A 16,795-nucleotide genomic window follows, 5' to 3' on the forward strand; every position below is an offset into this window, starting at 1 on the left:
ACAGTGATGTTCCCTTAGTACAAACAAAGGGTGTGCCGATGGAAGGAGAGCTCCTTTCCCCAGTGATGGGAATGAAAATGCAAGCATATGCGAGTGTATACTTTGAGGCAGACGTAAGAAAACTAGCAACCGCAGAAACCAGAGCTGTAAAAATCACTTATTTAAGTAACTGAGGTACCTAGCTATAGCCCTTAACCTCAACAGCTTTTCAGCTGAGTCCTTTGGGATCTAAGCAGCCTCTGCAAGTGCTGCTAGGTTTGAGTACTCATTTTGGACAGTTTAAAATGTGTATGTATGACACTAATGCTTAGATTTATTGTTTCACTGACACCTTACGTTCCCCAGTGCCAGACAAAGCATCTCCTGTGCTGAGTATCATGCCAAATATATGGCAGCTCCTTCTCACTGTGATTTCCATTAAATGTCACAACAGCACACCTGCTTTTTATGTTGTTCTCTGTATAAAAAGCAATGCTGGCATACACTACATTTGTCACGGTAGTGTTTCAAGAGGAAGCTGAGGGCTTTTTCTTATCAGAAAACAGCAGCAAGAACGAGGCCATGTAATATGCTGATGCAAGTAAAAGGTGCCAAATAATCTGCATTAAAACTCTCACCTAAAAAACATGTCCTGATCCTTTTTTTTTATTATTTTCTATGTCCTTCCTGCAGCTTAAACATATTTTAGAGCAGTGGTTCTGGAGTTTTGTGTATACACGTTTCTAACTGTGCATGTGCGTTTTTAAATAGTTCCTGATAAAAGTAAACACTAAGTGATAAAATAAGGAACTAGTTGCTTTCTCTTGGTCTTATAATATTTGTGCACTATTGCTATTAAATGATTTAGGTAGTGATTTAAAGAAACAAAAGAAAGACATGTTGCTTTGCTTCTTAGAGAACAGTCAGAAATTACTGGAAAACTGTGTTTTGAAGTCCAAAAAGCCCAGATGTTGGATAGCACCACTTAGAGAAAGTTTCCAGTAGCAGATGGAGTTTCCTCAAAAGTTTAGAAACACTCGAACCCCCTCTGGCTGTCCCGTCTTTTACTGGTCCTGTAAGAGTGATGTAAGGAGTACAGACATCTTTTAATGCTCAGGCCTGTATAATTAGTCATTTGTCACTATTTTACAGGAAATTTTTAATTTATTTTTTTTTAGTATTTGGCAGTATTTAATATAAATATTTTGTTCCTCTTTTTTTTTTTCTGCCCCACAGAGCAGAATGGTATTGAAGAAACGCTTTCCAGCCGATTGCCTTGGAGAGAGACACCTATTTTTATGCATCATTTATTGATCATGCAGCACAAGCAATTATTTAGTACATTCTATTTTTTCATAAAATTTGCTGATGCCAAAGCTTTGTATTAAGGAAAAAGTGAAGAAATAAAAAAAAATTTAATTATGAAATCTTACTCTGTGAGAATTTTGTTTTTCTTGGACTTTCTGTGTTAGTACTTAAGTCTGACAGCCTTTTGTAAATTGTGTAAGGTGCTTTATTTCCTTTGAATAACTTCATCTTTGCAGATCTGTATTCTCCTTTCATTTTGGGACGCACAAGCTAACAAGTGGAAATCTCATGCAGTGCCGTTCTTATGATGCTACCCAGCACTGGTATGACTAACAAGAGTATTATTTATCAATCACTCCATACCGGCTTGTTAGAGGGGCAAAAAAGCAGGGCCAAGCATTCTGATATGTAATGGGTTTACCTTGACTCCATCTAGCTGAGAATTAATTTGAAATAGGAACGTTTTCTCCATTTCTCCTCCAGTAACATTCCTGTGTCACACAGGGAGGACTGCAGTGTGATTTCTGTCTTCAGGTCAGGCATTGCTGAAAGTTTGCAACACTGTTTTATCAACACACAAATCATAAACCTTTTCTGTCTTTTCCTTTCACCCCACCCTTTGTTCTGATAAAACCGAAGCTACTTTAAAGCACTTCTTCCTTCCTAATACCAAGCGAAAAGGTAGCGTTTTCCCCCGCTGTCATCTGTGAAGCCTCCTTTCATATTGTTGACAGGGGTTAGTTTTTGTTCAAATTCAGATCATATGAAAGATTGATAATGGTCTTTACCATAATGTAGAAACTCTGCAAGCGTGTCCCTTCTTGCCATGGCTTTTTTACTGGTGAAAAGGCAGAAGGAATCTCATTGCTCTCCTCACTCAGGCTGTTTCATGCAAGTTTACTTATGCAAGCAGTGTATGAGTAATTTCACAACAGTCAGTTAAAACATGTGGATCTGATTTGCAGCCAAATGCTAATGCTTGAGTTAATGCGATGGGTAGATGGAGGTAACAAATGGGTAAGAAAAATATAATTGATGGAAGTGAAAACCTCTTCTGTGTTTGATTGCTTTTGTTGTTGTTGTATCAAGATGTAGACATTTGAAACTTAATGCTTTCTAATTTAATTAAATGAAGAGAGAACTAATTTTACTGTAAGATTTAATTTTTTTATGTACTGGGAAATAGGGGATTTAATTTAACTTTATTTTTATGTATAGGCACTTTTAGAATTTAGGAACACAGCCAGAGTCTACATTAAAATAGTTTCTTAATTCTTACTTGTCCAGCAGGCTTCAGCTGAGAAGGCAGCTTTTTTAATAAGAAATGAAGTATGTGATAGCTCCAGTACATTTAATAGAATTATTGTTCAATGTGTCCTTGTGAATTTTTGTTTTCATGTTTCTTTCAATCAATAGAGCAGTAAGTGCATTTGGAAAGACTGGAAAACCCCACTGGACGTACTCACAAGGAGGAAAAAAAAACCAACTCAAACATACTGTGTCTGAGGACTGTCTCCTTGTAAAATGCAGTGTTTTTGTCAACTGAGCAGTTGCTAAAAATGGGGGAATGGTTAGAGCCTGATTTAGGGTACAGGCTATGAATCAAAAAGGTGACTTTTTTTTTGCCCATCTCTCAACAGCAGTAGTAAAATTGATAAGTTTATGCTTGCCTCCTGAACCAAAAATCTTTAAGTTCCTTTTACTGCTGTCGGGAGGGATGCACAGGACAGCCTGATATAGGGTGGTGACCCAGATGCAAAAAAGTTGAGCGATATTAGGAACAAAATGGTTGGCAGGGCTTCTAGTGTGTTTCCATCCATAGAGGATATAATAACCCAGGGCCATCTTTTTTTAATAGTCTTTTGAGCCTCTAACAATTGTCTGAACAAAGTGTTAATAAAAACGCAGACAGTATCTGCTAGGTCAATTACAGGTCAGGCTAGCAATGTAAGTATATCCTGTAAATGAAATAAATATATTCAAAGATGGACTCCACAGCATCCCAGAAACTCAGGTTTTAACACTGCATAGAAGGAAGTTCTGGAGTTTTTCATAGAATCATAGAATTGTTTAGGTTTGGAAGGGGCTTCTAATGTCATTGAGTCCAACTATTAGCCCAACGCTGCCAAGCCCACCACTAAACCGTGTTTAGTAGTTCCCCAGTGCCACATCTAAGCATCTTTTAAATGCCTCCAGGGATGGTGACTCCACCACCTCCCTAGGCAGCCTCTTCCAGTGCTTCACAACCCCTTTGGTGAAGAAATTTTTCCTACTCTCCAATCTAAACCTCCCAGGCACAACTTGAGGCTGTTTCCTCTTGTCCTGTCACTTGTCACCTGTGGGGAGCGAGAAGGTCCCCCCTGAGCCTCCTCTTCTGCAGGCTGAGCACACCCAGCTCCCCTCACTGCCCCCCACCAGGCTGGTGCCCCAGCCCCTTCCCCAGCCCCCTGCCCGTCCCTGGACACGCTCCAGCCCCACACAACCAGCCCCAGCCCCTGGGCCCGGCCTGCCCAGCCCCCTGCAGAGCCCCCTGCCCCCCGGCACATCGACGCTGCCCCCAGCCCGGTGCCACCCGCAGCCACACTGAGGGGCACTGACAGAGACGCGGGACAGGGCTGGCCCCAGCCTGAGCCAGGGAACACCCGTGTGCCCAGCACCAGCAGGATGTGACTCCATGCCCCGGCCGCTCACCCGGGGACAGCGCCCGGCCCGGCCACCAGCGCCGGTTTCCTCAGGAGATGCTGCGGGAGGCGCTGCCAGAGGCTCTGCTGAAGTCTGGGCAGACATCACCCACAGCCTGGTCCCCCGCCAAGCAGCGGGTCACCCTGTCATGGCAGCAGGTCAGGCCCACGGGGCAGGAGCTGCCTTCCATCACCCCAGGCTGGCGGGGCCCGATCCCCCGGCTGCCCTGCCTGTGCCGCGCGATGGCACTGGGGGCGAGCTGCTCCGTGGCCCCCCGGCACCGAGGTGGGGCTGGCAGCCTGTAGTGCCCCGGGTCCCTCCAGCCCTGTCTGTAGGTGGGTGTCACGCTGGCTGACCCCCGTCACCGGGACCTCCCCGGTGCGCCGGGGCTGCTGGCACGTGATGGAGAGCGCTCGGTGAGCACTTCTGCCAGCCCCCTCGGCGCCCTGCGGGGGTCCGGCTGCCCCATGGACTCACGTGTGTCTGAGCGGTGTGGCAGGTCACCGACCATTCCCCTTGGGCTATGGGGGCTTCATTCTGCTCCTGACCCTCCCTTCCAGCTCAGGGGCTGGTACCCTGAGAACACGTGGTCTTACTATGAAAGACTGAGGCAAAGAAAGCATCAAGTACCTTGGCCTTTTCCTTACCATTGGTCACTATGTTTCCCCCTGCATCCAATAAAGGATGGAGATTCTCCTTAGCCCTCCTTTTGTTCCTAATGTATTATAGAAACACTATTGTCTTTTATGGAAGTAGCCAGGTTAAGTTCTAGTTGGGCTTTGACCCTTCTAATTTTCTCCCTGCCTAACCTCCTGACACCCTTGTAGTCCACCTGAGTGGCCTGCCCCTTCTTCCCAAAGTCATCACTTCTCCTTTTTTCCCCTGAGTTCCAGGCAAAGCTCTCTGGTCAGCCAGGCCAATCTTCTTCCCCGCCGGCTCATCCTGCAGCACGTGAGGCGGCCGCCTCCTGCGCCTTTTCTCCTTCCGTGAGACTCCAGCCTGCCCGGAGCCTGGGCCCCTCCGTGCTGCTGGCATCGCTCCTGGCAGGCCAGAGGCTGCCCTTGGGGAGCCCAGGGCGGCAGCTCTGCTGACACCCCTCCTTCACTGAGAATCAAAAACTCATCCCGTGATGGCCGTGTCCCGGGCGGCACCAGCCGCCGCGTCGCCCACTGCTCCCTGTTGACAAACGCCATGTCCCGCGGGGCAGGGAGGCCTCTTCCTCCGCTCTGGGAATGTCCTGAGCTTTCCTTCCCACTGGACTGTATTTCCATCGGACTCTGGTAAGTTGGAAGTCCCCCATGAGAACAAGGGCTAGCGATTGTGAGGCTTCTCCAGCTGCTTACAGAGTATTTTCTCTTTTCACCCTGTCTGGGTGGTCTGTAACAGACTCCCACCATGACAGCTGCCTTGTTGGCCTTCCTCCTGATTCTCACCCGTAAACACTCAACCCCATCACCACCATCATTAAGCTCTAGACAGTCAAAGCACTCCCTGACATACAGGGCTACCCCACCGCCACTCCTCCTTGCCCGTCCCTCCTGAAGCATTTATGGCCACCCGCTGCAGCACTCCAGCTGTGCCAGTCATCCCACCGTGTTCCCACATGGCAACTGCATCGTAGTTTTCCTGCTGCATGGTGGCTTCCAGCTCCTCCTGTTTGTTGCCCGTGCTGCGCAACTTTTGTTGCCTGCCATGCTCTTCGATACCCACACATAAAAGATGAGTAATGTTACTCTCATATGCATAATCATAATAGCGAGGCAAGGAGAAGAGCTGGTGCCTCTTTCCAGATGTTGCAGAGGTGGCAGGACTGGGCTGACAGGAGGATGTAGTGGGGTGTAGTTACAAGAGGGAGTAGAGGTGCCTCGCTAAACAGCTGGCTTTGAGGAAAGGATGCTTTATGAAATAGTCCTGCTCTGTTGTTCCTTACCCGAGAGGGCGTCTAAAACAGATTGTCTGGAATAAGGAGTGCTCTGGTCAGATTGCCACATTAAGAAGCTGTTGTGCCAGAGGAGCTGTGGAGAGATGGCAGCTTGTGGCAGAAGATGGCCCTGATTAATGACCAAGGGCATTAAAATACTTGATGGAAAGGGAACACCAGGTGATACTTAGTCCTGATGCACCCGCAATGCTACAGCAATGCCATGTGTCTCTTTTAATTTTTGGCCTTGGTGTTGTGCATCCTATGACAGGTATAAAGATCAGTTCTAGAGTAGTATTTCTGTTTTCAGACTCAGTACAAATTACCAAAAATGTTCTTTGTAAGTATATAATGAAGAATAGTGGCAGAGAGCACTAAAAGATTCATTTTCATGTATTAAAACTGAATGCAGACTTCCCATTTGTTTTCCATACCTAAGGGATAAATCTTGATCTTTCTTGGTAAGTGCAAAATAGAACAGATTCATAAACTGAATTTGGAACTGTGGATGTTTCTACTTGTCCTTAAAATACATTTATTCGGTAAATTTATCAGCTGGATTAGTGCCACATTTTTAAACAAACACTAGCAATTTTCTGCATTAAGGTGAGCGTAGCTGGGTCACTGTGCCCTGCTGACTCTGTTCCTCTAGCCATAAGCTGTGGGCAGTGATACCAACCTGGTTATGAGCACACCTGAAGATCGAGTGTCAAAAAGCACTGAGCAGCAGCTAGATTTTCAGCACTGGGTGGGCTGCGCTGAATGGTAGATGAGAGAGACATCTAGGAAAACAGTGAATTATGTGTCCCCAAAGTGGTACGAAAGCAGAGAGATTTGTATCTGTGTGGAAACATGCAGCCTCCCTGGAAGTGGGTGGCTTAAATTTCTTTTGCCAAGAAGCAAGAAAACATCACAGTAAAGAATTTTAGAGGTGCTGGATATATGGTGCCTTTTTCCAGATTAATTTAAAATATTTGTTGTCAGATGACCTGTCTGCCTGCTGATTAAATCTCTCTCTTGAATTTGCTAGAGTGGAAGTCTGGGTGCATAGAGGAAATGACAGCCTGGGCTGTCTGCTTCCTAATCCCTTGTTTGATTTTTGTGTAATAAAAACAAAAGCAACACCAAGCTTTCAGAATCCCCTTTGTTTTGTTTTGGCTTTGGCTGTTCAGTGTGTAACATTTCAGTGGGTGGAGGAAAGGGAGATGAAACATCCAACAACCATGGCTTATTTCAACTGCAGGCTGAGATGCAGTCATCAAAAATCAGATGATCCTGACCCACAGCACATTCCAAGAAGTGTCTTGAAATCAGTTTTATCTGGTATAATTTCAAAGTAAGTTCAGATTTTTTGTTTGAAGACAGACTGTGATCAGCTGGAAGTCATAGTTCTAAGTTTATGTTCCCTCAAGAGCTCAACTTTTTTTATTTTAATTTTATTTCTTCTATTTTAAGCCTTGTCCAGTTTTAGAAACCTGTAAATTTGGGAAAGGGTTCAGATCTAGAAAGTAGGTGTTCATCATGCCTACAAACTGCTTCTGCAAAGTATATTCCAACACAGATTACTTCTTCCAAATACCTGGATATACATTCCTGGCAGAATGAGCAATTCCCTCCTGTGCAATGTAATTACTGATTTCACTCTTGCTTCAGTTAACTACAAGATAAAAAATAAATTAATTTGCATATGAGAAGTGCCCCTTCTTAGTGTGAATGATGGAGTGAGCTTGTGTACTGGCTTTTGGTGATAAAAGACAGGTTTGGAGGGGGTTTAGGAAACTCGTAGCAGATACGTTACCCAGCTCCAGTTTGCTGCTGTTCCTAACAAGGATTTGACTAGGGCACAGAACTGCTGTGCAGCCCAGGCCAGATTTTGCGGCAGATCAGGATGGCAGCTCAGCTTGCTGCCACAACTTGCAAAATGAGTTTGTGTGGAGCCCATCTACAGTGTCCCTGGCTCTTCCAGCCAGTGCTGTTATGAGGCCTCTGCTTTGGTAAGTGCAGAACTCACCTTCACTTTTGCTACAATTCTACACATTTGAATATAACTGGCTTTTTCTTTGTAATCCTAATAAGGACTTCTGGGTTTTTTTTCTTCGCTGAGTCTGTCTTTTGGCTGAGTGGGGAAGGAGAAAAGGTGTTTTGAACAGTAGCAGCTGAAGTCTTCTCTCCTCATATCTTTTGTAAGCTCTTCATTTCAGAAGGGCATAGGCTGGACTCAAAATTAGCAAAGAAAGGAGGATTTAAGCACTTAAACTGTGCTAGAGGTAAAACTGCAATCTCCTAAGCATCTTGCTCCACCGATGCCTGAAACTGGAGGCACCTTGGTGCCTTCTTGATGAACTCGGAAGCTTTTCAGTTGCCTCCGATTTGGCTCATGTGGCTGCCTGGCATATTGTAATCTAAGCAGCCTTGCTCTCAGCTAATCCCCCCTGGGATCAAGAAACTAAGTAATGAAACGTTTTGGCCAAGGGCCTGATCTGATAGATGCTTTCAGAGAGAACCATTTGTACAGCAGTAGGGCTAGACTCCTTGAAAAACATATCTGTGGGTTTGGAAAGCCATGGGAATGCCAGGCTGCCAAGGAAAAAAATGAACTTCCATTCCCCACTCTATCAACAGGCACTTGGTGCTTGTTTCAGGTATTACCAATGTTGAAGAAAAGTGTTTCGTCTCCTTTGGTTCTGTCTAAGGAAATACATAGGTGCCTGTTTCTAGAAGGTACTCTGGGTGGATGGAGGTTGCTGAGCTCTGGAGGAGGTCAGGCTTTCAGCAGCATCAGTCGGATGATCCTTGGTGACCTCTTTGCTCAGCCTGCTTGTTACTTGCTGGAACACCTTGTGCTAGTGCATGGCATAGGGAACTGGGTGCCTACCAAAAGTTTCTGGGTTTCTTGAGAAAGCACATGCCTGCTTTACAAGGTTGTAAATCAACAGCAAGCACCGAGTGCAAAACTCCAGCCTGCCCCAGCCTTGCTCAGACTTGACCTGTTTTATCTGAAAGAACCATTTGAGATGGGATTGTTCATGCAAATGGAAAGCAGTTGCTTTGAACTGGCAGGGGAGCACATGAACAGAGGTGAACTATTTCATATGGCTGTTACTGGTTTGTGTAAAAGGGTGGCTGTTTTCTCCATGCAAATTGTGTTTGCAGTTTGCAGTTGTATACAAAGATGCTTTATGCACTTCTTGGGTTGTTTGCATGTGTTCCTAACGAGGTTTTGTTCTAACTCTTGTAGGCAGTCACTTCTTTCATCGTAACTCTCTGTCCCCTCGAAGCCTGGTCTACGAGAGCGAGTTCTCAACCATCGAGCCTGCCTTGGACATGTATGATGAGAACAAAACCTGAAAGGAATCCATGCTCCTTCCTGGCCCTTTTTCCGTTTTTTTCATTTCTCATTCCTATTGTTGTGTACTCTTTCCATGGATCTCCTTTGTCTGAAGAAGAGCTGCTTTTTCCAGAACACGAACCCGCCTTCTCGATTGCAAAGACGAAGACCAGCTGTGGTGGTTTCTGAGGGTGGCTGACAAAGAGTTGCGCGCAAGCAAGGTTGTCTGATGGAAACTGCTGAGTAACAGCATGGGGAGCTGTGTCGGTCCAGCCGCGGCGATGCAGAAGAGGTTTTGCGGTGGTCCTAAGAGTTTGTGTTGTACTGCAAATGCGTCTCTTACACAGGCGTCTGCTTTTTCCATTTTTTTAATTGTCCAGATGATTGGGCAATGTCAGAAAGGGAACTGGTTGTAGAGGAGATGGCCAGTGACTGGTAAAAGCACTCGTGTATCTCGGTCAATCCATAACCTTACTGTGAAATAGCCCCTTCTGAAAGGGACCTTTAAAAGTGCATTGAGTTTCCTACAACCCACGTAACCCCGGGCAAGCAAGCCAGTCTGACGTTAAAGCTGCAGAGAGGACCTCCATTTGCAGAAAGATTTCAAGGAACTTGTTGCTTGTTTTTTTTCTCCAGTTCGATTGAAGCAGGAGAAGAACAGCCTCTACAGAGTATACTTCTGGTCCTTCCGTGTGCTCAAGTCAAGTGAGTCTCTTTCTATAGAGAGGACATTCACAGAACCAGCACTCGATCTACCTGAAAACCATTAGACTTTTTGAAATATGCAGGAACCTAATTAGCTTTCTTTCTCACTTAACTTTTTTTTTTTTTTTTTTGGGGGGGGGGGGGTGGGGGGTTAAAAAACCACCGAATTTTTCACTGAGGTTTTTTAAAAGCCAGCATGTTGGCATTACACAGAGAAGAGGTAAGCTTCTTATCCTGTTCTCCCATTGAGGTTTGCAACAGTTAAATAACGAACACATTCTCTAAGCTGTGCCCTTTCCCACTGACATCAATAATGGGAATGCAGAAAGCAGAAGAAGAAAGGAAAGCAGCAACCACTTTGACGCGCTGCAGGAATAATCAATTTTTACCGGCATGTGACAAAAGTGGTGGGGAAATGAATATTGTTTGCAAGGTTCTGAAAGAGTAATGCAGAAATGGAGAGCGAGAGAGGAACCTCCGGAGTCATGGTCATCCACCATGTTCCTCAAATGATCAGACACGGAGGAGTGAACGCTTCTGCTCCACCTTTTGCTACCAGACAATGCATAGCTGTTTAATGAATGTTTGGATTTTTCTCCATTGCAGTCTGAGTTACTGTAGGTGTAGAAATGCATTTGTGTCCTTGTAATGTGAAACAAAGTTTCATCCTCTGTATAGGAATCTTGAGAAATCGGTTAAGCCAAAAAGAAAGGTAAGACGTACCCTGCCATTCTTTAATTTCATCTGCTTTAAGCAGGGGAATTTCCCCTCCTTTATTATGTTCTTTAATTGTATAGCAGTCTGCTTGACATATATCCTTAGCTGAAGCGTGGTTCAGCTGTGTCTTTAACACAGATGTTTAACAGAAAAAGAAAAACCCAGCTCTGTAAAATGAGGAAATGATCCTCTTTGCTGAGCATGCTTTGACTTTTGTTGCTGTGTGTCAGCTTTATTTAATCTGATAATTCAAGAGTGGGTGGTGTGAAGTATAGGGAGATTTTTCTCATGATACCTACATTTATATTTACCAAACGCACTTTTATTGTCATTCAGCTCATTCTAGAAATATGCTTAAACCCCAAACTTTTTAAAAGCACAATTTTAACACCCACTTTCTCCTGCAAAGCAGAAGTGAAGTTTGCAGAAAATGCCAGCCTGTGGCTTGAGCGACAGCAGGTCGTGGTCAGCATTCTTCCTCTCCTTGCGGATGTGCAAAGGGGGTCAGCTCCCAGCAGTGCCAGCAAGCCCGGGCAGAGCTCCCAAACCCATCCTGGCTGAGCTGCGCTCAGGCCTGCACAGGGCTCGGGGGTGGCAGAAGGGCTGATTGAGCAACCCCTGTTTTCGTAATTACATCTGTGAGATCACAGCAGGCAAACCCGTGAGAGTGGGGGCCTTCCGAAAACAAATGCCTGAGAGAAAAATCACTGTCTCTCAAGGATGTTCTAGGGCTTGTTTTTATCTGTGGTGGGCAGTCAGGTTACAAAAAAATGACAAACATCTGGGCGTTCATGGTGAGATACAAAACTGTCTGGGTGTCTCTAACAAGCAAGCAACACGTGCATGGTGCAGAGCCCCTCCAGCGTGGTTTTGGGTCGGAGAGCCTGTTGTAGTGCTGTGTGGGGTGTCGATGCTCTGAGCAAATTCTTCTTGTAGGGGCTGCCTTGGTCCGATTCAGGGATTTGCCCCAAGGCCACCAGGAATGTCGCCAGAGCATGGTTTCGGCACAAAAACAAAACCAAGGGTTTCTCAGCTCCCACTGAGACGTTTGTACCAGCTGTGTACCAGGGTACAGAAAAGCTAGAAAAGGCATGGAAGGTAAGAGAAACATTAGAAAGTACAAAGCCCCCAAAGATAAAATAATAAGTAGTGTCATTGGCATTTTGTTAAATCTCCTTATTTCTAACCGAACTTCTTGGTTCTAAGCAGGGGGAGAGAGGGTTTGCTTTTGTGAAGATCAGGATCTGGCATAGTGATATAAAAATGGATTTGTGCTGTAGCATCTTGGATGAGGGAGCTGAAAATTATCATTGACATCCTGGATTTGGACAATCTTGCAACGCTGGAAAATTGAGTGCTAGTTCAAACAATTGATCACTACATATGTGCTGGGACGTGCCATAGCAGGCGTTCTTCTACTTAGTCATATTTAGGATGGGGAGGAGTCGCCACAGCAACGTGGGTGATTTTTCTGGGCTGTGCTGGTAAGTTTGAGGTTTTCCTTTTAATATTAATCAGTATATAAAAAAAGCTTGACGAGCATTGTTGTTCTTGTTCTGCTGCAGTGGTGCTGTGTATGGTTGAGTCATTTCATAGAAGTAAAATATACTGCAATTACCTGTAAAGAACTGTAAGTGCCAGTAACTTGGGAAATAATTTTTAAAGTTAAAAAAAAAAAAGCTTTGAACAGAAAACATTAATTTTATGACTTCTACATATAAAAAAAGCTTTTATCTTCAAGTCTTTCACCAAACTATTTAAACCCTAGCATTTCACCTTCTCTTTCCCAGCCTCATGTTCTATGAAAGTTTTGCATGTTCCCATAAGACATTTGTAAAATCAAGGTTTGCTTGTGTTCTTAGAGGATAATTGCCAGTTAAAAAAAGAGACTGTAAGTGTGCTTTTTGCCTATAATACTAACATTAAGTATTACATTTGAAGCATGTTAAAATTTACTTAACGACACTCACGATTACTCCCTCCAGTGAGCTCATGTGTTGGTATCTGCACTGTACCCTTGCTTCTAGAATGCTTGCTTTGGCACCTGAGGATGCTATAGGAATAGCCAGATATCCTACATAAGCCAAAGAAAGACAAAAAAATGTTAAATAAATGCATTTAGGACTATGTTATGAGACTTTTACACATCTTCTGTTTTCTTTAAACACACTCATGTAAAACAGTGCAAAGGCTTGGGAGAGCCAAGAGCTTTACTAGCTACTGAAAAGCAGACAGAGGTCTGCAGGAGACAGGGGTCATGCTGAGGCTCGAGGACTCATTCAGCCCAATTTAGGTTTGAGATAATGCCACAGTCATAGGTCATGAGCCAAAGGATGAAGGCACCAGGGTTGAGCTGAAGTTCAGGGAACTCTGCAGCCTGATTACTGGGGAGTGAGTTAACCTAATTATTAAAAATATGTAATTTTTTGCTTAGCTAATAGTCATATCTGTTTCACAGCAAAGAAAATAGCACGGCAATGCACAAACCAAAGCACGGCGGGGCAAATACAAGAGCCACGGGGCTGCTGCCAGCCCTGTGGCTTGAGGGGAGAAGAGCAGGAGGTCTCAGTTCAGGGACCCCAGGAAACACCTTGAACTTCACAAGTGAAGCTTCCACTCCTTTTTCACCCTGTGTTACACATCCATGTGTGACCTAATTTTCCAACCTGAACCATGCGAAATGTGCATAATGTGCCATGACAGCTTGCATATGTGGTGTTGTATTTCAAGATACCTTTGCTTTTTCCTTTCCCTGCTAGACATGCTGCACCCCAGGGTACTGCCGTAAGGGCAGCCCATGCTCCGGCACACTGGGTGGAAACTGCTGAGCAGGGAAGGGCGTGAAAGAGGGAAAGATGAACAAAAAGAACCCCCTTCTGCAGGGTGGTGCTCATTTCTGCTTTGTTTCCAATGTCTTTGAAATAAGCAAGAGAAAAAGTGGTAACCCCCACCCCTTCCTTGTGGGATGCAGTGACAAGAGCAGGGCTCAAGCTGGGATTTTGCTCCCAGCACGGGGCTGCAGTGCTGCATAACCCCCAGCTGGTGATGTCCTGACCTGCTGGCCAAAACCCTAACCTCACAGGGGCAGGGCAGGTTTACTTGGTGCTTGTGAAGTGCTTTGGGGGGATCAAAGCCACTCACATGAGCCTTTGCAAAGGACCGCTAATCGACACCTTTTTATCTGTGTTAGTTGTTTGATCCTTTTGTCCACCTACTCTCTTTAAAAGCCTGTAATGTTCCCAAACACTCTTTATTCTCCCCAGTTAATCTCTGCCCTTCCATCCCATCAATTATTACTGGTTTCCTCCTCCTTCAGAAAGCCAGGTGAAGGTCCCTGTTGTGCAGGCACTGCCATCCACCCAGCCTCTAGCATCTTCTTCATCACTATGCTGTCACCATGCCAGCCAGCCCCTCGAAGGGGATTCATCTCTCCAAACCAGCATCACGGTCCGTGGAGGCGGAGGTTCCTGGTGGGTTCTTGGCCAAAGTAGGCTGTGTGGGACGTGGCGGCTGTCGTTGTGGGATACTCATTCCGAGGATCCCTGCGTGGAGTGTCTTTTCATTCCTCAGCTCAATAGCCTTAAAGAGGTGCCCAGATGAACAGAGATGAATGTGTAGGTTATGCAATAATGTCTGAATATTTTTTTTTTCATTGCAATAATGTCCAGGGTCTCTGGGCATGGGGGCCCTGTGGTATAAGGTGTTGCCCAGAAATAGTCCCTTCCCTAAAGAGTTAATACTTAAGTATTAATATTCCTGCAAATTAAGAAGTACATAGGGTTTTATTAAAAGCTGAAGCTATTTAGAGTGATTTCATTGCAAGGCTGAGGTGTGACATGAGCTAATGTCATATAGCTGGCACTGGGGTTTCACAGCCCAAAAATCTGCAGGACTTGCATGTGAAGGCTCCCTCGCTCCTGTTGGGCATGGGCTGTTCTCTTCTCCACTTGCATCCACCTGCAGCTCACTGCCGCTGAGCCCCTCAGAAGCAAGAAGCTTTTTAATCTTTGCCCTAAGCTCAGCTCTGTGTGTTTCCTGTGCTGTTTTGCTTTTTTTTTTTTTTTTTTCTTTTTTTTTTGCTGTTTCCCATGTTCTCCAGGGCTCGCCTTTGCTTGGCTCTGACTTGGTCTTCAGCTGCCCAAACCCCTCAGGGGGACAAGGGCCTTAATTCCCAATGGAGCAGTTCTGCCGGGATGTGGCAACAGCATTGCATTGCTAGATTTGCTCTTGATCTACCATGCCTGTGTCTGTAACACCCTCTGGCTGTCTCGGGCAGTAACGGCTGTATCTGCCCACAGCCTTTGTACAGAGCTGGGCTGCACTGGGAGTAGCTTCTAGAAAACAGCTCAACGGCTCAGCAGCCCTCCCATGCTCCAGCACAGTAAAGTCTGGGCTTGAAAATAAAGTTGATGCTCTTCACTGCTCTCAAGCCAGGAAAGTTTAATAGGGCGTCTGGGGCCATTAACGCAAAGCTCCTGTTTGCAGATTTGTGCGGTTCCTGCATTGCAGCCAGCAAGGCAGCATCCAGCCTGGCGCCTGGCAGGGCTCGCTTTGTGCTTGCACTGGAAGGTGCTACATGAAAAAGAAGCCGCCTCGGTTGTCACCACGTCAGCAGGTAGACTTTTCCACCCTGTATGTCTAGACTTAACTCCCAGCACTGCTGAGATCTGTCGCACTGGTCCTGTAAAGGGGAATAACCTCTCTGAGCAAACTGAGTGGTAGCATCACTCTTCTGCTTATCCCGTCAGCCCTGCTGTAGTTTGCAATTAGATGTTAAATATTAAAAGTTTTTCTGTACGACCCTGCCTATTCAGGATCACCTGCTTGAGGCCATGGTTAACTATGCACAGAATCTACCGAAACGGGATGGTTTTATCCCAGCAGAGAGGGAACACCCCAGCCTCTGGGCTCAGGAGACTGCAACAAACAACAACAACAACAACAAAAACCAACACAATTTGCGTGCGTGTGAAATGAAAAGTCTGTTTCAACTGGCTTGCTGCAAGGCAGACCACACCGGTGTGACCACGTAACCTAAAAACGCCAGCAGCTACCAGGGGTCTGGCCAAACGACGGGGATGCTGCGGGGATGCAGGTGCGGCGGGCGGTGCAGTGCCCTCCCGACACTCAGATCTTTCCAGCCCTTGTGAAATTGTAGCTTGACAGCAGCAGAACTTCTTGACATGTTTTGATGTAAGTATAACACTGTATCGTAGTTATGTGGTATATGCCAATATGTTAATAGTGTATACTGATTAGTTAGGGTTTGCTAATGTACTACATTTCAATAAAAATCAATTTAAAAATACAGAGTTTGAGAGCTTGGTGTCTGCCAAAATGCAGGAGGATGAGAGCATTGCCCAGTGACTCCAGTCCCTTCAGTATTTCTTATATATACACCTTAAGGAGACAGTGTGGAACAACATCAAAAGATCCATTTTCAGAGAGGATTTTTCTTACTCTGCAGTAAATACTGGTTTCATTTTGCTACGCTAGTGCCTAGAAATCTCAGGCCATTAAAGGCCACATGGTTCAAAGTGGCTTATGAACATACAGGAGACACTAATCCACCTTCCCACAGGATTTGCCACCTGAAAGGTGGCACATAGCGAGCACCAACAGAGGTAGTAACACAGAAGGATCCTTCAGCATCTTCTCCTATTGCTTGAACCCTTCCCACAGGGCATCCAGCCTTCCAAAACCACCATGCTGCTCTCAAACACATGTCACAGGGCATGTCACAGGGATGAAGGCAGAGCTTTGAAAGCCAAGCCAGCTGATGGGTGTTTATTTATATTAGTGTACAAAGGCTCCAGCTGGGATTAGGGCAGGGCACTAACACAGAAGAGAGATCAGCCCAGGGTTAAAGGATTTATAGCCTAAAGAAAACACAGCATTCCCACCTTCCTGGGAGCGGGGCAGTGAGCACAGAGATGGTAGACATCCACGTTTTTCTGCTGTTGTAACACTCTGAGAGTTTGCAGGGAGCCTTTCTAATGGTTATTAAAAAAAGAAAAGCTGTTCACTGAGTTACTCGGAAGCTGCTCTTTGGCCAAGAGGCGAGAAGGAACCACATCTTCTGCTCCTGTTTGCTGCAGAGAGCATCCCTGGACTCAACTGCAAGCCCTGTGTGGGCTCCAGAGCTGCAAAATGAG

At 45.5% G+C, this 16,795-nt stretch overlaps 1 protein-coding gene across 2 annotated transcripts in view; it reads left to right on the plus strand.

Moving 5' to 3' along the window:
- The window catches only part of RNF130 (ring finger protein 130), a 43,167-nt gene extending 41,756 nt beyond the window's left edge, over window positions 1-1,411 (plus strand). For both annotated transcript variants that reach the window (XM_055813228.1, XM_005231875.3), the window contains one exon: window positions 1,216-1,411. In XM_055813228.1, the coding sequence (XP_055669203.1) occupies window positions 1,216-1,367 (152 nt within the window). In that variant the 3' untranslated portion in view covers window positions 1,368-1,411. The remainder of the gene's footprint in view (window positions 1-1,215) is intronic.
- Window positions 1,412-16,795: the final 15,384 nt, after the last annotated feature.

Source organism: Falco peregrinus, chromosome 8, assembly GCF_023634155.1.
Source record: "Falco peregrinus isolate bFalPer1 chromosome 8, bFalPer1.pri, whole genome shotgun sequence".
Taxonomy (NCBI): Eukaryota; Metazoa; Chordata; class Aves; order Falconiformes; family Falconidae; genus Falco; species Falco peregrinus.